The sequence below is a fragment of the Heterocephalus glaber genome, unplaced genomic scaffold (genome assembly GCF_053883595.1).
Source record: "Heterocephalus glaber isolate CG9 unplaced genomic scaffold, H.glaber_assembly_v1.0 deba00001509, whole genome shotgun sequence".
In the NCBI taxonomy this organism is placed as follows: Eukaryota; Metazoa; Chordata; class Mammalia; order Rodentia; family Bathyergidae; genus Heterocephalus; species Heterocephalus glaber.
The window spans coordinates 2,620,027-2,645,876 of record NW_028258325.1 but is presented as its reverse complement, the minus strand read 5'-3'; the positions used below and the strand labels follow the sequence as shown (position 1 = coordinate 2,645,876).

At 63.3% G+C, this 25,850-nt stretch overlaps 1 protein-coding gene across 5 annotated transcripts; it reads left to right on the top strand.

Annotated features, from left to right (window-relative positions):
• Positions 1-6,987: 6,987 nt before the first annotated feature.
• On the top strand, positions 6,988-25,510 carry Cpz (carboxypeptidase Z). Of its 5 annotated transcripts, XM_087187250.1 has the most exons (12): positions 6,996-7,603; positions 11,639-11,671; positions 13,270-13,644; positions 15,175-15,387; positions 16,588-16,784; positions 17,884-18,045; positions 18,505-18,663; positions 19,498-19,767; positions 20,877-21,012; positions 22,184-22,323; positions 24,456-24,555; positions 25,051-25,510. In XM_087187250.1, exons 1-12 carry the CDS (start codon positions 7,552-7,554, stop codon positions 25,416-25,418), a joined length of 2,205 nt encoding a protein of 734 aa, XP_087043376.1. In that variant the 5' UTR covers positions 6,996-7,551; the 3' UTR covers positions 25,419-25,510. The 5 variants fall into 5 exon arrangements, with proteins under 5 accessions (XP_087043378.1, XP_087043376.1, XP_087043377.1 ...); XM_087187252.1 differs by lacking the exon at positions 22,184-22,323 and having other exon boundaries at positions 6,988-7,603; XM_087187251.1 differs by lacking the exon at positions 11,639-11,671.
• The last annotated feature ends 340 nt before the right edge of the window (positions 25,511-25,850 follow it).

The window sequence follows — 25,850 nt, the reverse complement described above, 5'->3', positions numbered from 1 at the left end:
CTGTCCACAGCGCTGGGCTGGGCTGGGGTCTTGTGCCCTCCTGAGCTGTGGCTGGGTCCTCGGGGAGGGATCTGCCCGTCCCATCCCTCGCCTCTGTCGGGAAGGGTCCCTGCCTGCTGTGCCCATGGCCTCTTCCTCCGCTTCTCCCTTGGGGCCCACGGCCACTCCTGTGCAGTGCAGGGCGCCAGGTCTCCAGCGGCCCAGGAGCCTGTGGTGGCCGGAGCTGCCTGTGGTCACCCTGGTGGGCAGCATTGGGAAGCCAGTGTTGCCCCACATCTGACCTCTGCTTCTGAATCTAGCCCTTATTTTAAGTCTAGCCTTTATTTAAAAGTTTTTTAAATGTAGCCTTTAAAAACATTAAAAAATAAGCCAGGCATGATGGCACACATCTGTAATTCCAGTACTCAGGAGGCTGAGGCAGCAGGATCTCCGAGTTTGAGACCAGCCTTGGCTACATAGCTGATTGTCAAGACTTTATCTCAAAAAATAAATAATAAAGAATAAAGCTGATGTAGTCATCTCCCCTCATCCCTGGGGCATACATTCCAAGAGCACTCTCTTGGTGTGTCCATTTTTCAGGTGGGGAAATCGAGGCATGGAGAGGTGAGTGGGTGGATAAATGAATGAATGCACAACTTGGCACCCAGTTGCCTGCTGCTGGTGTGAAGACAGGGCTCCGGGGGCTTGGGCTGTGCCGAGGCACTGTGAACCCAGGCCCTCGGCCATCTGTCTCCCGCAATGCTGGGTGAGGCCAGGACGTGGTTGTACGGGGAGCAGGGGCAGGCAGAGCTGGCAGCCTTGCTGCAGATGCACTGGGCTTTCCCGGGGCGAGGCCTGGTGGGCCCAAAGTCGCTCAGCCATGACCCGGGTGACGGGGGGACTGGGTGTCCTCACCAGCCAGTGCCCCGCCCTGGGGTCCTTTCCAGAGCCACTGTGGGACAGGCAGGCCGGTGCTCCCATCGTCCCGGCGCGCATGGCCTCGGATCTGACCCCAGCTCCCGTCTCCAGGGTTCAGCCGGTGTCTGCACAAACTCGCAGGCGGGCGTCCCTGCCCTTGTGCTGACTAAAGTTGAGGGAGGTAAACAGGAAGACTAGGTACTTACACAGGGCCACAGCTCTGTGAGAAGCAGGATTTCAACCTTGCCAGCTGATCCCAGTTTGTTAGCTGCATTTCGTGTGTTTTCTGCTCTGGAAACATAGAAGCAGCATTGGAGTCCCAGCGAGGCACCAAGCCCAGGCCCCCCTAGGAGCTATGAGCCCACTGCAGGGTACTGAGGGACGAATAGGAGTTGGCCCGGGGTGGGAGGGAGGGCATCAAGGTTCCTGGCCAGGTAGCTGCCTTGGCTTCCCCTCCAGTGCAGCAAGCAGGTACAAGGAGCCAGGGCCAGCACCCTGGTGCTGTTTTCCTCCTTGGCTGCACATAGCAAAGGGGGTCTTTGGAAGTGAGCTGGCCCGTGAAAGAGAGTGCTCATGCTTGGTGTCACAGATACAAACCACTTGTCTTTAAAATCGAGATCACCACGGAGGGGGCTCGAGGGGGGATGGGACATAAAATAAATTTCATTAAGGGAACAGAAAACAAAACAACAAAAACCAAGACTTATTTCCCACTGGACAGAAGGGAGGCCGCCCCGGTCAGATCGTGCTTTGTCCCCTCTTCTCTCGGGCCCTCAGGTGTGGGACCCGGACTCGCTTCCCTGCAGCCCTCTGTGTGCAGTGTTGTGCATGTGCGCAGGTGTGTGTGCCGGGGAGGCCTGGAGGAGCGAGGGAACCTGCTCCCCGGAGCTGCTGTAAGTGGCCGCTGGCCCTGTCACCGACCCCAGAGCTGCAGTCCCGTCACTCCAGCCTGGGATGGGCCGGGTCCCTTGGGCCCCTTCTGCCACAGCCACCTTCTGTGTCCGAGAGTCCTGGGCACTCCTCGCCTGCCACAGGGCTGCAGTGCTGTCCCCTCTTCCCAGGAGGCCATGGGCTTTGCTGCCCTGGTTCCAGGCAAGGTGGTCATGGTGAGAATCTCACTGAGAGCAGGCTGGGAGGGAGGTGGCTGCTGTCTGATGGACAGAGGCCACGTGGAGCTGTCCAGGTTGCACCCTGCAGGACAGAGACATTGGGTTTGCAGCCAGAAGGCCTGAGTCTGACCCCCAGTGGCCCTGGGCATGGGGCGAGGGCTACCCCAGGGTGGAGATGACACGAGGCTTCCTGCTGCAGGGTCTCCTGACCCTCGCCCTGCCCACTGGCTGCTGAAGGGCTTGGCAGTGACTAAGTCCCATGGTGACTAATTCTGAGCCACGGAAGCAGGCGTGGGGGCCAGCACCCCTGCCCCGGGCAGAGGAGGGCAGCACGGGGCCCAGAGACACCTGCACAGCGGCCCCAACCCCTCCCCTCTCATCCCCTCCTGCCCAGCCCCTCCTCCCCACTCCCAACCTTATTTCCCTCTCGCTGCCCTTCCAGGAGCCACAAACTGTAGTCCAGGTCCCGGCTGTGCACTGGAGTCGGGCTGGGGAGACACCCTGGGTCCCTGTGGCCCGGCCTCTGCCCTGTCCCTCTCCAGCACCCCCAGGAGCCACCAGATCACCATAGTTGGTGCCAGCGGGGCGGTGTGCCCAGGGGTGGGGACTTGCTGGCTTGCTCCAAACTGTGCGTGCATCACCACCAGGAGGTGGTGCGACCATCACAGGGACTGACGGTCAGAAGAGGGGTGTGGAGCTCCCTCCTGCCATGCCACCAGGAGGGGCAGAAAGACAAAATGGCAGTGAAGAGCTGTCGCCCCTGCACCCCATGTCCTCCAGCCTGGATTCAGCCACAGAAGGGAGACTTGGGGCCAGGTGATCTGTGGCATGGGAGGCACGTGTGGTCAGCACCCGTACCCTGGACTTGGCCGGCTCTCAGCCTCCAGGGAGCCATGTGCCCATGCCCCGCTGTGTCGCCTGTCTGGAGCTGAACCAGGACAGGCGAAGGCCAGGTGAGGAGCCAGTGCCCAGCTGAGCAACGGTTGCCATCCCAGCCTACAGTGCTGCTGTGTGGGCTACTGCTGTGTGGACCACCTCGGGGACCCCATCCCCAGGCCACCTGCTACTGGCTGCAGCTCATGCTGCTTCTCAGTGCTGCCTCAGCTTCCTGGACGTTTTTCTTGCCTCCCTCCAGCTCAGCCCTAGTGCCTCTCTTCCTGCCCTCCCTGCCAGGCTCCACTCAGCAAGCACACAAGCAACCACCTCTGCCATGCACACACATACACATGTGTGTGCCTGGAGTCTAGAGGGCCCCACTTACTCAGCCACAAAGCTATGTTGGTTTGTGGCTCTCAGTACTATTTTCATGTAGTGTGTAGGGCTTGCATGTTTATGTGTGAACATGCATGTCTATAAGTGTGTGCAGAGGAAGAGTCCCAAACACAGCCCAAGGCCTGCCTGCTGCATGGCTCCCGAGGAACCAGCTGACTGAGGTCCCCACGTGCCTGCTTGGTGGCTCTGCTGCCAGGGCCCTGCATAGGAAGCATGGGTCCCAGGTGACCTCTCAGTGTCATGCATGGCACTCAGGTGATTTATGCCTCATGCTCACATTAAGCATTTGCAGAGCACTTCCACGTGGCGAGCTATTGGACTGGTCCCATTAGGGTGTGTATAAACTTTGGAATCTGCCTGGGGACTGGTGAAACACACTCCCAGGTGTGTCTGAGTGGGCCAGGGAGGCGTGACCTTGGAGGGACCTTCCTCTCTGGTTCTCTTCCCCTTGCTGTGCTTCCTGCACTGTGAACCAAGCAGCACTGCTCCACTGTGCCCTTCTGCCATGACGTTTCTGCCTGGGAGCCAGCCAACCATGGACTGAACCCTCTGAAGCCATGAGCCAAAATAAATCTCACCTCTTTTAAACTGTGGGTGTTGGTTATTGTGTTTCTGTTTTGATGGGCTCTGGGGTCTGATGGCAAACAGTGCAGGTGGGGCAGGTGGTGTCGCAGTGTGGGTGGGTGAGGAGGGGGCAGCATTCTGGGTGGGGCACAGGAATCAGCTGGGTGAGGTGGATGCAGCTTAAATGTGGCTGACAGCTTCACCCCAGGAAGCCATGTATCCAGGAGAAGGTTCTTTCTATTACCTTTAGTCCAGTTATTCGCGCTTGCTAAACTGTCTCAGTGTCTTCTCTGGGAACTGTTGTCAGGAGTGGGCTCCTCATGACAGTCTTTTGTAGACACCATGAAGGTGCATTTCACCTGGTTGGGCACCACTTGAGGTCCCCAGGCCCGCCAATTTGCATGGATGAAGCAAGAAGGTAGGAATCTGGGATACAATGGTTCTTCCCTTCTTGCCTGGCTTCCTGCCTTGGGTTACTTGTTCAGACAGTGGCAAGGAGCGAGTCCCTGGGGTGTGTGCCTTGGAGTCTGCAGTGCTTGGCGGGGGGAGGACAACAAGACACAAAGGTGCTGAATGTGCAGGGGACACACATGCTGGACTCTTTCTTGGCAGGTCCCCACTGGCCTGAGTCCCAGAGGTAGATGCTTGGCTTCCAGCCCCAAGGGGCTTAACCAAGGGGCTTCCCTCGCTCCCCAGGGTAAGAGGTGCTCCTTCCTCCCTCCTCGGACTCTTCCAGCTGAGTCTGCATCTCCATCGGCCCATGATGGTATGAGACCTGCCTCTCTCCTGCTTGATGGTGGGCTCCCTGGAGGCAGGAGTGGTGGTGGGGAAGTCTCTCAGTCAGTTTTCCATCACTGTGACAAATGCTGATAATGCAGCTAACTTAAAGGGTGAGAAGGTTATCCTGGCTCATGGGTTTGGAGGTTCAGTCCATGGTCAGCTAGCTCCTTGCTTTAGGCTGGTGATTAGGTAGAAACAGCATGGCAGCCAGATGTGGAGCAGGACAGCTGCTCATAGCATGGGCGGCCAGGAAGGAGAGAGAGACAGAGAAAGAGACAGAGAAAGAGACAGACAGACAGAGAGAGACAGAGACACCAGGACAAGATGTACCCTTCCAGGTCCCACCACAGTGCCCACCTTCCTCTGCCTGGCCACCTCTTGGCAGCCCGGGAGCTATGACTTCCTCTGGGGCTAAACCATTGCTCAGGCAGCGCCTGTGATCCAGTTGCCTGCAGAAGCTCCGCCTCTGCTACAGGAGATATTGGGGGACACTTATGACTTGAACCCTAACTGGGGGACTCACAGGCTGGTGGGGAAGCCCTGGCCTTAGTGGCCCTGATCCTGAGCTGCCAGCGCTGGCAGAGGGTGGCTGTCCCTGGTCAGGGCACGCCTGTGACTGCTCTGAGTGTTGGCGCTGCGGGGAGGCGGGGAGGTGGGAAGGCCCGTGCTCCAGCCTGCAGGGGTGTGGAGCCAGAGGGCCCCGTCCAGGACCCCATGAGGATGGGCGTGGCTGTGGGCAGAGGTGACGGCAGGGGGAAGAGGGGAGGAGGAGGTGTGCGTGGGTGGCCGTGTGTGGGAAGCGGGTGGGGAAGGTGCAGGCTGAGGTGCTCTGGCCCTGGCTGGGCTGTGTGGCTCAGGGGCCGTGGCTTTGCCCTGCTGGGCAAGGAGGTGGCTGTGCTTGCCAGGGATGGTCAGGGCGGCCCCAGCTGACGTCTCTGTCCACGGGCTGGCTACTAGCAGCGTCCCTTCTGCTCTCCATGCTGTCCCTGTGAGCGTGGTCGGGGGCTTGGGACCTCATGGGGTGCCTGTCACTGGGCAGCCTGGCCCTCAACCCACTCCTGACCCACTCACCGGGCTGGGGATGGGGGCAGCTGTGCTCCGTCTGGGATGCGGCATCCAGACTGGGTGGGTGAGGGGTCTGCTTGAGCCACGTGGCCAAGGGGCCGGTGACACGGGGACCTGTCCTCTCCACCGAGGCCACGTGGCTGCTGGTTCAGGATGAGCAGGAACTCCACAACAGTGGCCTAGGTCAGGGGCCAGAGGGGCGGGCAGGCCCTGGTCCCCAACCACAGCCCCCGCTGGGTCCTGGGGTGGGCGGGGGGCACGGGTTGGAGCAGTGGGAGCAGCGTCCTCCGCCTGGGCACTACCACAGTCGGCCATGTTCCCAGGTCTCTGACCATCCCCAGGGTGCTGTCTGGGAACTTGGGGACACAGCAGGGTCTGGCCCCGAGGAGGCTCAGTGGAGGCTTCCATGTCCCGCTGTCCACCAGAAGTCAGGTGGCCGTGTGACCGCAGGCCCAGCAGCAGGACGGATCTGCAGGCACAGAGCACGTCGCGTGCGCCACCCCTACCTGGAGCCTGCACCGAGGCCAGGAGGTCCTGGGAGCGGCTCTCGGGGCTCTGTGCAGGCAGCAGCGCCTGTGGGCGAGGTCCTCAGGCAGAGGCAGGTGCTGGCGCCTGCAGATTTCTTCCCAAACAGCCAGGCCTCGTGTGGCTGGTCCTTGCACCTCCCTCTGGAAAGACGCTTCTGAGAAATGTCTGCAGCCTCTGTGCTGGTGCGTGCCTGGAGGCTGACGCAGGAGGATGACAAATTCAATCCCAACTGAGTGACTGAGTGACTTAATGAGACCCCATCTCAAAATAAAGAGTAAAAACGGGCTGGAAATGCAGCTCAGCGCAAAGGCTCTGGGTCCACTCCCCAGTACTGTCAAAAAAAAGAAAAAAGAAAAAGAAAGAGAAGTGATTTGTGAATCATAATGTGCAATTCAAATAAAATATTCTCAGGAATAATAATACCTAAAGGTACATGTCCAGGAAGCTGTTAAAAATACCAAACAGGAGCTGGGGTGTAGCTTAGGGCTCCCGTGCTCTCCTGGCATATGCGAGTCCCTGAGTTCTATGCCACCGATCAAGCAATCATGGATCAGCCAATCAGAGTAAACCAAACTCTCCGGGCGGTGCCCAGTGCCCACCCCGCGGGCCGCTTTCCTGGATCCGCGCGTGTTGCGGCCGCAGCTCCCTCCCTGGGGCCGGCCGGGCACAGGAGGCGAGGGCGGAGTCCAGACGACAGAGGGCAGCACTGAGCTGCGGACGCCCGGCCGCGCGAAGCATCCGGTGGGGGGGTGGTCCCGGGTCAGCTGGGGCCGGCCCGGGCTTGGGGCGCAGCACGGGCGGACGTGCAGTCGCGGTGCAGACGGCCGGCCTGCGGCAGGAGCCGGTCCTGCCCGGGAGGAGCCGGGCTCAGGGCCCCCCACCGGCCCGGCCGGGCCTCCTCCCAGGGGGCTCCCGGAGGCGGGGGCCTCTCGGTCCCCAGGTGCAGTTTAGACCTCGCCTTTGACCCCTGCTCTAGGGAAGGGGAGGCGGAGGGGCTGCAGGGCCACCTGCTTCCCCACTCTGCTCTCTGGGTGGGTCCACAGTGCGGGGAGGCGGGGCCGAGGCCCAGCACGGGCGACCCAGCCTGGCTCCCCGGCCGCCCCCACCCGCCGTCCTGTCCCGGGAGCAGGGTTTTTCCCACGGCACGGAGGGCGGGGGGCGGCGGCCCGGTTCCCGTGGGGGCGGGACCCCTCGGGCTGGGGGCTGCCCGTTTATCTGCTGCTCCTCCCCGCCGCATCCCCTCTGCGCGTCTGACGCTGCCCTGTAACCCGACTCCCGCGCGGCCTCGAGCCCCCCCTGAGCGCCGGGAGCCCAGTGCCACATCACCGCGCCCACCATGCTGCCGCTGCCGCTGCCGCTCGCCCTGCTGGTCGCGCTGGCTGCCACCGGTAAGGTCCGCCGTCCCCTTACTGGGCAGAGCGCACCCCCGGCCAGGAACTCTAGCCCCTTGGCCATGCGACAGACCCCGCCAGGCTGACGGTCCCCAGAGTGCACCCCAGGACCCCGGGAGGGAACTCTGCCCAGGAGGGACCCGGGTCTCTTAGTGCATGGAGGTGGGGACCCCCGGGGGCGCCAGACAGCTGAGGCTGGGGGCGGCAGAGCGCAGCGCAGGACCCCAGCTGTGTGGGCACAGAGAGGGTGCAGTGCCTGCAGACGGCCTCCCAACAGGTGCCAGGACTGTGCGCGGCAGGAGACCGAGCTGGCCCTGGGGTCCTTCCAGGACGGGGGAGGGCCTGGTACCACAGGCTGTGGCTGGGATGTGACCACAGCATCAGGGCAGGCACTGAGGACAGAGGGCAGAGGGCGAGTGCTCGGCCTGGGGTGGGGAGACCGGAGTGACCAGGACCAGCGCGCTCCGAGTGGCCTCGGCTGACCAGGTCCCCATAGCTGGGGCCTGAGTGCTGGCCACATCCCCCCGCCGGAAGCTGGCTCCAGTGGCCCTGCCTGTGGTGCCCCATCCAGGGCACCGGGCTCTGATCAGCCGCAGGTGCCTGTGCTCCTGGAGGGCTGGGTCCCGGGGCTGAGGGTCCCCGTGTCAGGTTTGTGACACCTGTGAATGGCCGCGGCTGGTGCATGCTGGGAACGAGGTGCCCTGTGGGGCCAGCGCCCTCCCGCCTTCGCTCAGCCCAGCCGCCCCCCATGAGTGTGTGGGGTGGACAGCACAGGGTCCCGGGGCCGTCCTCGCCGTCCTCCCTGTGCCCCAAGCTCCCAGAAAGTGTCCAGACACACAGGCTTCCGGGGACCCAGCCCTCCTCCAGGAAGCCCGCCCAGGCCCGGCGGTGTGGGCTCCCTCCTCCTGCAGCACCTCCGTGGCCCCAGCCAGGGTTTCCACCAGGGATCTGCCAGGTGGCTCGTCTCCCTCCTTGCAGATGAGCCTGGAGGTCAAGTCCAGTCTTCGGACCAGGACTCCGGTCTGCCCAGCACCCTGGTCTCCTCTCCCGGGTCTGGCTCTGGGTTCAAATTTGCGGCTCTACTCTGCGGTGGGACCTGGAGAAGATGACCGCCCTCCCTGGCCTCACTCAGTGTTCTACTCTGATAGAGGACCTGTCCGGGAGGAGCAGCCTACAGTGCCTTAAGGGGGAGGAGGGACGTGCGCCCTCCTTCCCAGGTTAAGGGGTGCTGCCACCTGGTGGTCAAGGGGCATCGTAGTCACCGCGGACTCTCCAGCCCCTCCAGCCGGGCGCCTTCCCGGGAAATGGGCTGCTAGCCACATTTGCCGTTTTCCGTGTCCTGGTTGTCACACAGGAGACATACTAGGAAACAGGTGAAATTCATTTTAACAGCAAAGTTTTAGCCCAATACACCCAAAGTATCATTCCGATATTTTGTGGTTAATGTGCAGTTCTTGGGAGACATTTTTCTCCTGTTTGTAGTGTATTCTCACACGTGCAGTGCCTGCTGGCTTCACCTTGCTGAGTTTCAAGCCCTCAGCAGCACGTGTGGCTTGTGGCTGACAGAGTGGCCAGGTGGCTTTGGGCTGTGGGGACCCAGCTCCCCTCCTGTTCTGTTCCCCAGGCTGCGGGGCCAGGGGCCAGGGTGGCGCCTGAGGCGGCTCCATGGAGGTGACAGCAGCGGTGGAACCAGCCATCCATAGTGTCCCCGGCCTCGGCATCCTGTGGCTGCCAGGCGGGCGGGTGGGTCCCTCCCGGGTGGGTCCCTCCCTCACTTGTGGACAGAAAAGCGGCCCAGAGAGACCAAGCCCACGGGGCCCTGTGCTGCTGGTGATGGCTGGGTTGTGTCCCCCACAAGGGACGCTTGTGTGCTAACCTGGGACCTGTGCATGTGACCTCACTTAGACTAAAGTCACAGCCAAGATGAGAGCGGAGTGGACCCCGCTGAGCCCTAAACCCAGCGGCCAGTGTCCTTGGAAGGACAGGTGCAGGCACAGAAGGCCCCACCCTCTCCCTGAGTGACCCGGAGGGAGACGAGGGCCCTCCTCAGAGCAGGGACCGTGCCGTCGTCACCTGCCCATCTGCCTTTTGCGTGGAGGACACCAGGAGTGGGTGGCAGTCACTTCAGAACTCGGATGGAGCATGTCAGGCACTCACGTGGCACCAGGTGCTGCCTACCTCTGGCCTGATTGGGTCCGCAGCAGCTTCACAGGAGCGCTCTTGCTGTCTCAGTGTGAGATGGGGAAACTGAGGCACACAGCAGGACTTAGTCCCCGGAGCTCAGCTTCCTCATCTGTAAACCTCAGAGAAGCCGTGTGAAACCAGGGGCTGCGGTCTCTGCGTGGCCCTCCAGGGGGCGCTTGGTGCCTTGGAAGCAGGTGTGGGACAGACTCCTTGGCTCCTGGTGGCCTCACCTTGGGTTTCCCTGAGGCAGCAGAAGCCCTGGGCCAGTTCGAGGTGGCTCTTCCACTCGCTGAGCTGTCTAGTGTGTGCTGCGTCTCCCAGTGCACACAGCCACCTGGGCCAGGTGTGCAGCCAGTGACAGTCACAGCCGAGGGACGGGACGCAGCAGCTCCCCACACGTCTGCCCTCGTCCAAGCTCAGCACGGGACCAGCAGCCCATGGCTGGTCGTGGGCCCTGGTGCGAGCAAGCTTCAGACTGCAGCCTCAGGCACAAGCTCTCGGTGCCCAGGCACTGCACAAGGACATCGTGCTGGCCCTGTGGGCAGGGGCTCTGTGGGCTCCACCTGGATGCTGACCCCTCCTTCCAGGGTCTGCAGCTGCCCGAGAGGCAGAGCCAATGCGAAGTTGGGCGGGCCCTGGCGGCTTCTCCTGCTTCCTCTGTTCCCTCAAGTGTCAGTTTCCCCACTGTGCCGCCCTCGGCCCTCGGTGGGCAGTGCGGGGGGGACACTCAGGGCCGCAAAGCCTGGGAGTGCCCGGGGTGCAGCCTGCTGCCCGGAGATGCACAGACGCGAGGCCGTCACGTGGACGCTGTGGCGCCCACAGGCTGGGCCTGCTCTGCTGTCTTCAGGTGCTGTGGAGAGGCCGCCTGCCCTGGGCTAGGGTTGGCCTGCAGCATCCCAGCCAAGCACAGGGTTCTGTGGCACCACTGAATGTGGGCACCCCTCGGCCTTCCTTCCACAGTACCCCAAGGTGACGAATGCAAACCCCGTGTGCACTAAAGATGCAGCATGAGCTGGTCTTGGCCGGGGCCCCCATGTGAGGGAGTCGGGCCGGAGCCAGCAGGGGCCAGGGCCAGGCACCTTCTCTACCCCCATGGTGGGTCAAGGGGGAGACAATCCCAGGGCAGCAGGCATCTCCCACGAGCGGGGCGCGCTCCAGTGCACACCCCCAGGGTCTGCGTGGCTCTCGTGTCACACGCGGGGATGAGCCATCCCCTGGGCACCTGGCAGAGGCTCAGAGCCCAGTGTCGCCATCCTGTGAGAGCTCAGTGAGCTGTCTGGTGGAGGCTCAGGATGGGGTGGCCCTGTCCCAGGTGGGGACAGCACCTCACCGCTTCGGGGTGTTGTGGCTGGCTTTGGGGCCCCTGAAACCCCACTGCTGCAAAGATAGCTTTGTGAGGGATCCTCTGCTTGGGGAAGGGGTCCCCAGCTCCATATGGGCGAGACCCCACCCCCTGCAGAGTGTCCCAGACAGGCAGCCCACGCCCCGCTGGGCCTCGGAGGGGCTTTGAGTAACGTGAAGTCAGAGCCTGCAGAACTCGGTGCTCTGCGGCCGGCACTGGGGCTGCCCATGGGAGGCTGACGGGCCTGGGCCACTCACACCCTGCCGGCCGTCCAGGCTACGGGGCCAGACCCACACTTAGACCCACACTGCCATGGGTGGCCGTCCTTAGCCCAGTCAGACGGTCCTCACCCAGAAGTGGGGGTGCTGCCCCCTCCAGCCAAGGGCGAGGCGAGGACGGCATGCGCTGCGGCCGGGGGAGGGCGCGGTGACTCCGGGCTGTGGACAGAGCAGCCACGCTGCCGCCATCCAGGGGCGTGCCTGATGCAGGGGCCTCTCTCTCTGCAGGTGACTGCCATGGGCCAGCGGCTGCTGACAGCGGTGCGTACCTGGACTCCCTGGCTTGGGTTTTAGGTGTGCCGCAGCCTCCAGTTTAGAGCCGAGCCATGGTTCCCAGAGTGGGAGACAGAGCAGGGCCTGCTCCTCAGCTCTGAGCCCCTGATCCGGAAGCTCGAGAGACAGTCGGCCAGACGCAGGACAGACGGCCCCATGGGCAAGGGCTGGCCACCGAGTGCCTGCAGGGGCCCCGTCCTCCCTCTGCCTGCCATGCAGCTCCTGTCCCCTGCCCTGGTCCGCTCTGGGGCTGAGCAACACCCCGTTACCTCTCATCCTAACATGTTCTATTTTGGGGGTGGGATGCTGGTGTGAACCAGGCTGCGCACACACTAACACACATCTGGCCCAGCCCAGTGCTCCATTTCCCGGGGCTGCAGCTCTGCCCGGCCCCTGCTGAGCCCATGGACTTGGGCAGGTGCTGCCCCTTCATCCCGCTTTCCTCTGTAAAATGAGGAAAGTGTCGAGGAATCTCACAGGTGATTTTGAAGCTTAGGTGTCCGAAATACTCAGGAGAGGGCCGAGGTCAAGGGCGACTTTCTGAGACAGGCAGAGGTTTTCCCCACCAGTCTGGGCCTTTGGTATTTTCTACCTGGAGGGACACGATCTTCAACAAACCAGGAAAGATTCCTCAATGCAAAGTCAGTGCCATAGACCAGCATTCTGAGCAGAGAAAAGCTGAGCAGAAGGAGCCCTGGCCTTTCTAAGGTTTAGCATGCAGAAGTGGCAGAATCTCAGGCCACGTGCCACACACCACACCTGGGTGCCTGGTGGGGAGGAGAGGAGCGGGCGTGGGTGGGAGCTGGGGTGGGGGGAAGCTGCTGCAGTGATTAGCACAGCAGTCCCTGCCCACCTCGGCCTGTGATTGCAGTGTCCTTGTGACGTCCAGCTGTCCTTACTCAGCCCCTCGCGGAGAACCTGAGCCCAGACTGGCCACTGAGGGCCAGCCCTTTCCTGGGGGACACAGGCTAGGCCATGCAGGGTGTGTCTGTGGGGACTGCCCTGCTTCGGGATTTGCACAGCCAGGCCTAGGAACTGTGCCATCAGCTTTCTGTTGCTGTGACAAAGCACCTGAGAAAATCACCTTGCAGGAGAAGAGTTTATTCTGGCTCATGGTTCCAGAGGTTCAGTCCATGGCCAGCTGGCCCCATTGCTGTAGGCCTGAGACGAGGCAGAAGGGTGTGGAGCAGGACAGCTGCTCACAGCACGGTGGGCAGGTAGCAGAGAGGGACCGAAGAGCCAGAGAGGAAGGGTTGGGGCAAGCTAAGCCTCATGCCCATGACCCACTGCCTTCAGTTAGGCCCACTTCCTATTCCCATCACCTGCCAATGACGCCAACAGATATGGTCCACAGATGAATTCGTGGGTGAAGTTAGAGCCCCATGATCCCATCACCTTCTGAGAACCTGAACACTGGAAGTTTGGGGGACGTTTGAGCTCCAATGCAAGAGCGTTCTCAGGCTCCCACAGGCCCCAGTCCCCTCCCCTGGGATTGTGGGTACCCCGATCTGTGTAGGGTCTGGCCCCAGAGGGGGTGCACTTGAGCATGGGCCATCGGGTGACCTGTGGACCCTGCCTCCTTCCAGCCACCTGCGTGAACCTGCAGCTCACGACCTGCTCGGGTGCTACCTATAACCAGACCACCTTCCCCACTGCGCTGGAGCACCGCTCGCGAGAGGCTGTGGAGGCCAGCTCCGAGTACATCCTGCTGAGTGTGCTGCACCACCTCCTGGAGGGCCAGTGCAACCCCGACTTGCGGCTGCTGGGCTGTGCGGTGCTGGCTCCCCGGTGCGAGGGTTCCCGGGTTCGGAGACCCTGCCGGCACGTGTGCCAGGGCCTGCAGGAGGCCTGCCAGCCAGCCTTCGATGCCATCGACATGGCCTGGCCCTACTTCCTGGACTGCGCCCGCTACTTCGCGCCCAAGGAAGAGGGCTGCTTTGACCCCCTGGAGCAGCTTCGGGGTGAGGCGAGGCCCAGGGTGCAGGGCAGCTCCTGGAAGCCAGGGAGGGACAGGCAGGCGCCAGAGTCTTGGCTCTGAGGGACCAGGGGAGGGGTTGGCAGGCCGGGGGTCAGTGAGCTGCTCACCGATGACGAGGGGTACAGGTCCTACCTGGGGCTTGGCTGTGGCATCGCCATGACTCTGTGGTGGGCAGAGGGTTCCAGCAGGGCCAACCCCTGCCATGTGTGGGCCTCCACTCCTGGAGGCTGGCTGGTAAGGTCAGGGCCGGGTGCATTCCTTTGATTGCACGCTGATGATGAGTGGTGGTTCAGCAGCCGTGAGCCCGGCATGCCGTGCGGGGCAGCGAGGGGCAGCAGCCTCTCCGGGCCAGGCGGCGGGGCCCTGTGGCGTTACAGCTTGAGTTCTTACCTCCTGTCCCAGATGAGGAGTGGGGGCTCAGGGAGGAGAGACAGCACAGGGTACCTCTCTGGGGTGACCCGGCTGGCCATCGGTGGACGGGCCAGTCACCCATTCCTGGTCAGCTACTGAGCACCTACTGCGTCCTCATCTCTGCACTGGGAGGCGGGAGGTGGCAGGGGAGGGGACACCGGCCCCAGACAGGGTCTCTGGGCTGGCGCGGGGGCTGATCCTGGCGCTTGGAGCCTCGTGCTCCTGGAGAGAGGCCAGCATGGCCTCACGTGGACCGGGGACAGCTGTGTGAGGACGGGCTCTTGAGCAAGTGAGGAGGCGGCCAGCGGGGCCCAGGACAGAAGCCAGGCGTCTCCCAGGCAGGCCGAGCCCGCTGTCCAGGGAAGCCCGAGCAGCCAGCTTGAGAGATTATTTTGGGCAGCTCTGGTTCCCTCTGCTTCCTCCCTCAATGACCACGTTGAGCAGAAGCAAAACCGCAGCTCTGTGAGTGGCTCAGGGAAACGGCTAACTGTGGGCCCTGGCGGCTGTGGGTGGAGTCGCTGGGGCCGAGGACAGTCCCCAGGGAAGGCTGCTGGGGCCCGGCTGGGGCCTGCCGCCCTGCCCTCTGCTCCTGGAAGTGGCAGGGAACTCAGTGCCAGCTTGGTGGTGGCTGTGAGGAGCCCCCGGAACCACTCTTGCCACATCTGCCCTCGGTCTGGGATGCAAAGCCACACAGGTGCCATGGTCAGAGTGGGCAGTGGCAGAAAACAGTCCAGCAAGAGGCAGGGCGGCAGGTTTCCAGGGTGGAGGCTTCATGCACAGAGTGCCTTCCGGGAGTCCTCCCTCGCCTCCGTCCTGCAGCACTGGGGACTGTGCTAGTGCCAGTGTGCGTCAGGCTCTCAGGCACAGTCACTGGCTGCTGTCAAGGTTAGGAGCTTCCACTGGGAGTCGCAGTGAAAGATGTCGCAGACTGGAAGCCGTGCAGGGGGATGCGTGGCTCCCCTCCCTGCCCGCTGCAGGGTAGTGGGTGCCTGGTGCTGGAGAGGCTGGTGTCTGTCCCCAGGCAGCAGCTGGGGAGGCCGAGGGCGGGCTGGGAGCCGTTGGCAACAGGACAGTGCCCAGCCTGGCGTCCCCCTGTCCCCAGGTGACCTGGAGCCTGAGGAGGCCCTGCCCTCGGGCCTGCCGCCCACCTTCATCCGCTTTGCCCACCACTCCTACACCCAGATGGTGAGGGTGCTGAAGCGGACGGTGGCCCGCTGTGCCCAGGTGGCCAACACGTACAGCATCGGGCGCAGCTTCGACGGCAAGGACCTGCTGGTCATTGAGTTCTCGGGCCACCCCAGCCAGCACGAGCTCAGTAGGTGCCGCGTGGGAGGCTGGGCTTCCAGGAAGGCCCACGGGCTGGGGGAGGGAGGTCTGGGGTACCAGGTGGGGTGAGGCTTTGGGGCTCTGCTTGGTGCATGGCCACGTCCCTCAGGGACTGCTGAATAGACAAGGAGGACCTCCCCACATGCCAACTCCACCCGGGAATCTGGGGAGTGAGAGGGGCTCTTGCATCACAGTGGAGACGCTGGCTGCAAAGGATGGAGCAGGTGTGGGACCAATGACAGGTTTAAGACAGATGCCAGGCGGGGTGTGGTGGTGCATGCCTACAATCCCAGCCACTTGGGAGGCTGAGGCAGGAGGATCATAGTTTCAAGGCCAGTTTGGGCAGCTTAGCAAGACTGGTTTTGGTCTTGCCCTTGAGGACCAGGCCGAGCAGGTCAGTGAGACCTGGGTCCTGGTCACTTTCCCTACACTCTGCCAAACTGCTTGGGGACTGCGCTGCCTGCTGGTCGCGTAGACACAGTGGCTTTTCCATCTGGAAAACTCAAAACTTTGGCATACTCCAGCCTGGAGGGCTCATTCCACTCTGAGCCAGCAGGGGGCAGTATAGGGAGTGGCAGTCCCGTGGTTCCTGCCTTCTAGCCAGGCAGTTAGGAAACCAAGCTTCGTGGTCTACAATGCTGCTGCTGGGGGCTGGGGGAGCGGGCTGCTTGGACTGGCTGCTCCAGAGAATCCAGGACATTCCAGTAGAGACCTGGTTCCCTTCCTGGGGAGCCGAGGGACACCGTCTCTGAGGGTCAGCGCGTCACACGTGGCGGGGGAGGGAGGTGCCACTTTCCAGGTGAGCACCGTGAGCCATGTCACACAGCAAATGAGGCTGCCAGGCCCGGCCCACTCATCTTCCCACAACCTGTCATCCATCCGTCCTCCCGCCCACCCTGCGCCAGCTCCCTTCCCAGCTGAGTGCCACATGCTTGTGTTGCTCAGATGCAGAGAGTGGCTTTCCACGGAAATCTCACAAGTCTGTGACACCATAAATTATCAGTAGCGGCTTGGCTCACCATGCTGGGAACCACACTGAACATAAGAAATGAGCTCGATAAACGGACCACCTCGGGAAGACCTCATCGTGTGCAGAGATCCTGAGTCACACCGGGTCCCCTTGCTGAGTGTGCTCAAGGCTGGGGCCCTCGGGCCATGAGGTGATGCCCAGGTCACTGTGTCTCCGCAGTGGAGCCCGAGGTGAAGCTCATTGGCAACATCCACGGCAACGAGGTGGCAGGGCGCGAGATGCTCATCTACCTGGCGCAGTACCTGTGCTCCGAGTACCTGCTGGGAAACCCTCGAATCCAGCGCCTGCTCAACACCACCCGCATCCACCTGCTGCCCTCCATGAACCCTGACGGCTACGAGGTGGCAGCAGCCGAGGTGAGCACCTGCTGCCCTCCCTCAGCCGTGATCCTCTGGTTGCTGAAGAGGGCATGTGTGTGTCCAGGGTTCCAGGTGACAGGGATTAAGCAGGCATCTCACTGGCGCAGGGGGAGGCAGGGACCGATAGTTCTATGGCGTGTTAAAAAAAAATCTTAGAAGCAGGGCCAGGGATTTAGCTCAGTGGTTTCGCCGCCTGCTGCACAAGCTCAAGGACCCGAGTTCTATCCCCAGTACCAAAAAAAAAAAAATATTGTAAGCAGCCTGTATGTCCATCGGCAGATGAGTGGATGAAGAAAGTGTGGTATTTACACACCAGGGAATACTAGGCTGCCATAAAGAGGGATGACCTTGAGTCATCTGTAGGAAAATGGATGCACCTTGAGACCATGATGCTAATGACATAAATCAGACACATAAGCTTAAAAATCACATGGTTTAAAAAGAAACCACATAGTTTCTCTTACGTGGGAAACCCAAAATATAAACAGCAAGCTAAAAGGTAGACAACAGGAAACAGGGACATAGATATTCACAGATGGGAAGGGCCCGAGAGATAGAGGGAGGGGAGATGGAAAAGAATTAAGATGAGTCAGGTCCGCGTTCCAGCGGCCCACAAAGAGTGATCTCTAGGTATTGCAAAGATGCGCTAAGAAAAAATGTAAAAGATGACCAGGGCCTGGAAAGAGCATGAGCCTATCGCCCCAGAGTTTAGGAGGCTGAGGCAAGATGGAAAGCTTGAGCCCAGGCTGGGCAACTTGGTGACTTAGTAAGACCCTGTCTCAAAGCAAAAAACTTTAAAAAGATCTAGGGATGTAGCTCAGTGCAAAGGCCCCGGCTTCACTCCCCAGTCGAAAAAACCAGAAGGTGACACAGGCACTGGCAACTCGCAGTGGAGAAGGTGGGCGTGGGCGTGCACATGTGCCGTGGGGTTGGGCTCTGGAGGTGACCTTCGTGTGGGGCGAGGGGCGGCCGAGCTCGGCACCTAGAGCCACAGGAAGCCACAGCCCAGCTCCGACCTTAGGCTCAGCTGTTCCCCTTTTGGAAGGAGCTGGGTGGCCATGTGTGAGCCCGACCTGGGCCTGGCCCGCGTTTTCAGGGAGCGGGCTACAATGGGTGGACCAGCGGGAGGAAGAACGCGCAGAACCTGGACCTGAACCGGAACTTCCCGGACCTCACGTCCGAGTACTACCGGCTGGCTGGGGCCCGGGCCGCGCGCGCTGACCACATCCCCATCCCCGAGCACTACTGGTGGGGTAAGGTAGGAGCTGCACTGCCCGCGCCGGCCCCCGGCCTTCCCTGGGCACCGTGCCCACCTGGGGGGGGTGGGACTCAGGAAGCCCTCGTCCTGGGCGAGGCCAGGTGACAGGTCTGCGTCCTGTGGCGCCGCGCTTGACGCTTGTTGGTGGAACTTTTGCCGGGTGGAGCCCATGGCTCGGCGTCCGCCTGGGCTGAGCACTGGCCGCATGCTAGGTGACCGAGGCGCTGTGCCCTGACAGGCTGGCTGCGCTGAGGGCAGAACACCCACAGCTGTCCCCTGCCCAGTTTGGGGACAAGGCAGGGAGGAGCTGTGAAAGCCCTGAGTGGATGTGGCCCTCGCTCGCCGGGGGAAAGCATCCTGGTGACATCCCCGTGACACAGGGGAGAAGGTTCAGGCCCCCGTGGCGTGGCGGCCGGCGGGCCGGTGCCAGCGCTGCAGGCCGCGCCTCTGTCCTGGCAGGTGGCCCCGGAGACCAAGGCTGTCATGAAGTGGATGCGGACAGTGCCCTTCGTGCTGTCCGCCAGCCTCCACGGGGGCGACCTGGTGGTGTCCTATCCCTTCGACCTCTCCAAGCACCCCCTGGAGGAGAAGATGTTCTCCCCCACGCCGGACGAGAAGGTGAGTCCCCGCGCGCGGGAGCTCCTGGGGGCGACCCGGCAAGCGCTCCCTGGGCCGTCGGGAGGGTGCGGGTCCGGGCGGCCCCGGCAGGGGGTGCTGCTGCGGCGCGCGCGCGTGGGGCCTGACCCTCGGCCGCCCGTCTGGGGGCGCCGTTCATCCGCCAGACCTCCGCTCTCGGGTCCTAGACTGCAGGTGACAGGGCCGGGCAGCCACAGGGCTCCCCGAGGTCCCCAGCCTGCAGAGCCCCACGCTGGGTCTGGCGCTCGCGCGGGGCTCTGGAGGGCGGCGGGCGGCTCTCACGGCGAGGGTGAGCGAGGCTGAGGTCGGTGCGACCCAGACGCCCGCAGTCAGGTGCTCAGAGCCAGATGGTGCCGAAGGCCCGAACCGTCCCGGGGGAGCGGCCCAGGACCCCGGGCAGCCAGGACGGAGGGCAGTGGGTCCCCGCCGCGCTCGGGGCTGGGGGCGGCACGGGGGGGCGGGGCGAGGGGAGAGTGGGCGGGGGTAGATCGGGAGTGGGCGTGGCAGAGGGGGTGGGCGGGGCCGCTCTGGGCCCGGGCCGCTTCCTGACAGGGCTGTGCCCGGGCGGGGCTCGGAGAGGCTTCAGGCCTGCGCCCACAGTCAGTTCCCTGCTCATCCCCGCTCTCGCCCACTCCTCCCTCCCTGTCTCTCTCTCCTGCTCCCGCTCTGCAAGCCCAGGGGCGCCCCCCCCCCGGGCTCGGAGCTCCAGGTCCTGGTTGCAGGGTGGTCGCCCTCGCTGCAACCCCGGGCAGGGTGGGCATCTCTGGGCTGCCTCGTGGGCTCGGCCTCAGAGCATGACGACGTCCCCCGGGGCAGACTCACCTCAACAGTCCCACCGGCGTGGCAGAAGGAGGCTGTGCCCAGCATCGATCACCCATCCATCACGCCGTCGCCTCTGGACGCCAGCGTCCCCGGGAGGCCGCCTGTGGGGGGAAGTGTGGGGCCCGCGGGGTGAGAACTGGTAGCTGCAGCAGGCCTGAGGCCCCAGCCGGCCCTGACCCACGACATCTCCACCCTTGCTGCTGTGGAGCCTGCTCTGTCTGGTTCCTGGCCCCTCCCAGGAACCAGCACTGCGGCTACCAGCAGGTGGGCTCCCCCTGGCCCCAGGCCTGTGCTCCAGCCCTGTGTCAGGCCACGCTGTCCCCTCATGCCCTGACCCCAGTCTGGCTGGTGACGGGATGGTGACCCCAGGACAGGGATGGTGAAGAGGGGCAGGGGCAGGAGGGTGTCCAGGTGTTCGTGGATACTGAGGGTCAGGGCTGGGCAGGAAGCTTTTCGGCCCATGGCTGATGCATCCTCATGGATCCCCACAAGCTGGGTGTGGGCTGGGGACTCTCTGGGGTGGCAACTCTGCCTTGGGGTGGCAGGGGCTGCGGTCCCTAATCTACCAACCCCGGGGACCAGAGGGCATGAGTGGCCTTGGATTTGGGGCTTGGTTTGCATCTGAGGAGCTTGACCCACCCCTGCCTCCCCCAAGCCGGGATCCTGGCCTCCAGGTCAGGTGAGCACTAGGGCAGGCTGCTTGCTCTGGCTTGGGCAGCTCCGTGTCGATGAGCCCTGCCTGTCCACCCTCCTGGTGTCCCCTCCCCAGGTCAGATGTGTCCCAGGCCCTGGAGCCCTGCAAGCTCCAAGCAGGAGCAAGTCCACGGTGGGGATATGACTCCGCCTACGGGCAGGCGTGTGGGTGAGGGTGGCCAGCCCCCAGCTGCGTTTGATGCCCCCCACCAGCTGTGGAGGAAAATGCTTTGTGGTTTGGGGGGAGGTAGGGGTGCCGGGGAGAGGCCTCCTGCAGGCAGAGCCCACAGCCAGGTGCTGGTTGGCCGGGAAGATGAGCAATGATGTTTCACTGGTGAAGTTGGCGTGGCGGATGAGGTGGTAGAAGCAGCCCACCCTGCTGTGTCTCTCCACCCAGCCTCCCCTTTCTGGGCTTCGGGCACTTGCTAAGCTGCAGACCAGCCAACACTGCCACTGTGTCCTCTCCTGGGGACCCCATCCTCAGCCCTCCCCAGCAATCACCCCTCCCCATCCCCAGCACAGCGGCCCTGATGCTTCTGCTGCTCCTGCCAGGCCTGTGCCCCTGCCATGCCCTCTGCCTGGACTCTGCCCCCACCTGTGCCAGAGCCTGTGTGGCCTTGCAGAGCCACCTTCTCCAGGCCTGGCCCGACGTGACCTCTTTCTCCCCTCCTTCCTTTCAGATGTTCAAGCTGCTGGCCAGAGCCTACGCTGATGTCCACCCTATGATGATGGACAGGTCGGAGCACAGGTGTGGGGGCAACTTCCTGAAGCAGGGCAGCATCATCAATGGCGCCGACTGGTACAGCTTCACGGGAGGTGTGTGCTGCAGGACGGGGCGCCCTCAGCACCTGGGGTGACAACGTGATGGGGGTCCAGAGGCTGGGGCCCGACTGCTCTGTAGGGGCAGGGAGCGCTGGGCAGAGCCTGGCTTGTGTTAGTGACTATTTCTGCTAAGGGGTGGGATGTGTCACCATGCCCAAGGCAGGGTGTGGACAAGCTGGCCCTGTGAGCTGCGGCTGCCCTCTGTCCTCTGCCTAATGATGGCGCTCGTGACCAGCCCTTCCCTGCCTCTCAGTGGCTAAGCAGGCTCGCCAGGTGAAGCACTGGCACGCCAGTTACTGGCGTCTTGGAGACACTGCGCAGCTTCGCACTGTGTATAAGTGTGACCTGTGCACAGGCGACACTGTCCCTCTAAGGTAGCTCGAGAGGTACACACACTAATTCCCTCTTGTGCCTCTGAACCTCAGCTCTAACCCGGCATTTGTAATCTTGCGGGCTGCAGCTGTCCCAGGCACAGGCACCTGGGGGCCGTGTGGATGACCACGCCAGGCCGCATGCGCATGCCACACCCGTGCATCCCTTCTCTGAGCTCTGCGCCTGCACCGCTCTTGTGGTTGTGCTGTTCTGCAGATGAGGACAAGGGAAAGACTCATCTGGGCCGTGGCCCTGGGTGGCCGGGCGGGACTCCTGCTGCAGCCTGTCCAGCTCTCTACTTGCCCCGAAGCCACGGTCAGCCCCATAGTGAGGCTCCCCTGCTGTCCCAGATGACACACTTGTGGCAGGACAGCTATTCCTCCTCCCAGGACCCAGCTCAGGTTGTGTTCCCCACTCCTGACAGAGACCCCAGAGCTCAGTCATGGCTCTGTTGTCCCTGGGGTCTGCCAAGGACCCCCAGGCAGGGCTGAGCTGGGAGAGGCCGACAGCAGTCAGAGCAGCAGCTCCAAGCAGCCCCGAGTTCGGAAGAGCGGGCTCCTTGCTGCCTGCCGGTGCCCATGCTGCTGACTCGGGGGCTGTGTGGGCCCAGGCCACCAGGTCCTCTGCAGTGCCAACCCCCACTCGGGTTCTGAGTCCAGCTCCATGGACATCGGCAGACGCTCCCGAACCCCATGCCCCGCCGTCTGGGACAGACAATGGCCACCTGTGCAGATGTCGAGGGGCACTGGCATACGTGGTGGCCTCTGCCCAACACTGCCCTGCCCACCTGCAGGCATGTCTGACTTTAACTACCTGCACACCAACTGCTTCGAGATCACAGTGGAGCTGGGCTGCATGAAGTTCCCGCCCGAGGAGGCGCTGTACGGGCTCTGGCAGCACAATAAGGAGCCGCTGCTCAGCTTCCTAGAGATGGTGAGCCAGGGCGGGACAGCCTTGCCCGGGCGGCCCTGTGTCTCCATCCCGGCTCCATGTGGCCACCTTGAGCCCTGGGGGTGCTAGGACCCAGGGGGACGGTCAGACCTGGTGAGCAGAGGTCCCATGCCTAAAGGGGTGCAACTGACCTCGGAGAGCTTCCTGGAGGAGGTGGCTGGCCAGCTTCATCTTGAAGGAGGGGAAACTGAGAAATGAGACAGGGAGCGCTCTGGGTGGAGGGGTGACACCTGCCTAAGCTCCGAGGGACAGCAGAGACACTGGGGCTCATAGGGCTGCACTGAGGGGTCTGGCAGAAGGACTGAAGCACTGCGTGAGCCAGGGAGGCAGAGTGGAGCAGGGCCAGGTGTCAGAGGCCGGGGCGGCGGTGCCTGCAGGAGGACTGTCCTGGGGCTGCAGCCACAGAACAGGTGGTGGGTGGGAGGACACGACACAGAAGCCCTGCTAGACCGGAGAGCCAAGGTCTCCCCAAAACTTAGTGTCACAAGAGGCAGTCACTGGGTGCCCACTGCACCTTGCCCAGCACCGGGAAGAGGGAGGGACTGCGGATCCCGAGGGGCTTGGGAGGTGACACTGTCCCCAAGAAGTGCCCTCTCCCATGCGTCCAGTCACACACAAGGCCAGTTGGCACAGGCATCCGTGAGAAGCAGGAATGCCCTGAACAGAAGGTGGCACAGGGTGACCCTGGGCAGCCGGGGGGAGCAGGTGCTCTGTTTATAGGGGGTCAGTGGAGGATGAGCAGGTCTGGGTCACAGGCTGCAGGGCTGAGAGCCAGAGGAGGGGTAGGGTGGGGGGGAGCGGCGTGCCCTGTCCCTGTGGCCCGGCATCTGCTGCCCCCAGCCCAGTCCTGTCCTGACGTCCTCCTTTCTAGACAGATCAGCAGCCTTCCTTGGGTCAGCAGTAACAACAGGGAAAAAGCAAAGCCCCAGATAGTGGCTGAATGTGTCTCCAGGCTCAGGCCCCTTGTTTATGGCCAGCCGGAGACTCCACCTCATCCTTAGATAACTGAGCGATGTGCATTCTGTTTTATGGCCGTCTGGCCAAAATGAGCCCGAAAGAGCCTTTGCGGTGCTGGGGCTGCTCCAAGGAGACGGCTGCAAGGTCTCAGGAGACGGAGATCTGTGGCGGTGCCCAGCAGTGGGCGGCCAGAGCACTGGCCTGGCCTCCGAGACGGTCGACCCCGGGCAGGCCGGACAGCAGTGATAAGATCAACGAGGCTGTCGAGGCCAATTGAGGCTATTTTCATGGTGATGCTGAGCAGGCCTGGGGGGCGGGCACCATGCTCCGTGGGAGGCGGGGCAGCACCATCTCTGCCCCTGCGTGGGGCGCCCGTGCCCTGGCACGGCACAGGGAGGCCTCTGTCGGGGGCACAGAATGCCGCCAATCTGTGTAAGCCGCCGGGTGGCTGGCGAGGGCCCGTGTGTGCCTCCAGGTCCTGGTGGGCTCAAAGGCAGAGGACGCCTGACGGGAGACAGGAAACGAGGGCTGTGGGCCGCTGTGGAGGCCGGGCATCAGGGGGCTTCCTGGGGCAGGGAGAGCGAGCTGGGCTGCGAGGGACCGAAGGGGCTGGCGAGTGCGTGGTGAGCCAGAAGGGAGGGCGGAGAGCGGGCCAGGCCCACCTCGGAGTTGTGCAGGGCACAGTGAGCTCTCACACCGTCCACGCTGTCCCCCTCACTCACTGAGCTCGGCCGCCTCCCGTGTGAGGCCTGCGGGGCATGGAACACAGCCGGGACGAGATCCTGCAGGTGGCCCAGCCCTGCCCAGGGGACGGCGGGGGTGGAGGTCTCGAGACGCGCTCGGCACAGATGCCGGGCACTTGTGCCTCCCGATTTCCCCCGCTGCCGGGTTTGGCCACGACGCAGGAGAGAAGGATAACGGATTTGTGACGCCTTCGGTCGGGGCGCTGGTCAGTTCCTACAGCCCCTGCTGGTCAAGCAGGCCGGGAGAGTCAGGCTGACCAGGGTACACGGGTCACTGGCTGATCCAGAAGGTGCTGAGGCTCCACCCAGGGCGCAGCCAGGAGGCGGGGCCCGGAGAGGGCGTGGCTTACTCAGCTGCTTGCACAGGGCCGGAGGCGCAGCACGTGCCATCCCGCCCTCCCACCGTCCCTACAGGCGCACCGGGGCATCAAAGGCATGGTGCTGGACAGGTTCGGGAAGCCGGTCAAGAACGCCCGCATCATCGTCAAAGGCATCCGCCACGACATCACCACAGGTGAGCACCGCAGGCCGCGTCCTGGGCCGTCTGCTGGCGCGGGGGTGCAGGGTCGGCGCCAGCTGCTGCTTCCGTCCTGGGCCAGGGAAGGCGGTGGGGCCTGGCTCCAAGGAGAGGTTGTGCGACCTGGCTCCGGAACGACAATCGGTGTGTGCTCCGTGGTGCCAGGAAAAGCCACCACCCCAGAGACGGCAGGAGGGAGCCACCTCCACGCAAGCCCAGGCGTGGGTCCCAAAGTGCACATCCAGCGCGGAGCTGCCCTCGCGGCTGATTGGTACACACAGTACCCGAGATGTGTTACCAGGCAGGGCCTTGAGGGATGAACAGGAGTTTGACAGAGAGAAGGTGGAAGGAAAGCAGGTTGGACGCGAAGGCAGGGGCAAACGTGGGGTTTTTTGTGCCCTCGTGATGGCCTTCCCCACCAACACCCATCACTGGTGCTCAGACCGCGGCCGCGGCCGGGCTTGCTGAGAGTCCTTTGCGTTCTCTCTGAAGCTCCGGATGGAGACTACTGGAGACTCCTCCCGCCGGGCTCGCACGTGGTCATCGCGCAGGCACCCGGCTACGCCAAGCTCGCGAAGAGGGTCACCATCCCCCTTGGCATGAAGAGGGCTGGACGCGTGGACTTCATCCTGCAGCCCCTGGACACAGGCCCCAAGAAGTTCCTGCCTGCGCTCCGCAGAGCTGCGCCCCACTTCCGGGTTGTGCGGGGGGGCCTGGGCCCCCGGAGGGACCCCGCGGAGCAGGATCCCGAGCCGCTCGGGGCGCGCAGGCTGCCCTCGGCCGGCGGGAGCAAGCCCTGGTGGTGGGCCTACCTCACGTCGCTGAGCCCCCACAGGCCGCGCTGGCTGCTCAAGTACTAGGAGCCCACACCCCCTGCCCAGGGCCTGGCTCTGGGTTTTCCCTCTCAGACATCGCACCCGCCATAGCCGTTTATTAAAGGGTTTTATTCCCATCTGCTATGACGAGGGCCTCCGTGGGGAGGGAAGGACCCTGGCCCCACAGTGGGACCCCGGATCTACACTGGCCTCCCCTGGATCATGAGGCCTTGAGTTGGCTTCACAGAAGGGAAACTGAGGCAGGGTGGGGCAGAGGGGAGCTGAGTTCAGGTCTATGCCGAAGGCTGGTATCCAGGGGAGCGAGGACCAAAGTGGGCGTGGATGGGAGGAGCAGGGTGGCAGGGTCGCTCCAAGGCAGGTCCAGGCTGGGCGGGTGACAAGGATGGATCCCCAGGGCCACACAGACAGGCTCTCAGCCTTCCTCGGCCCTGACTCCAGGAGGACGGTCGGCCTCAG

Coding starts and splice junctions, on each gene's coding strand:
- Cpz (XM_087187250.1), top strand. CDS start 7,552: ATGCTGCCGCTGCCGCTGCCGCTCGCCCTGCTGGTCGCGCTGGCTGCC. Junction 18,046..18,504: donor AGCACTACTGGTGGGGTAAG/GTAGGAGCTGCA, acceptor CTGTCCTGGCAG/GTGGCCCCGGAGACCAAGGC. Junction 21,013..22,183: donor CTGGTACAGCTTCACGGGAG/GTGTGTGCTGCA, acceptor GCCCACCTGCAG/GCATGTCTGACTTTAACTAC.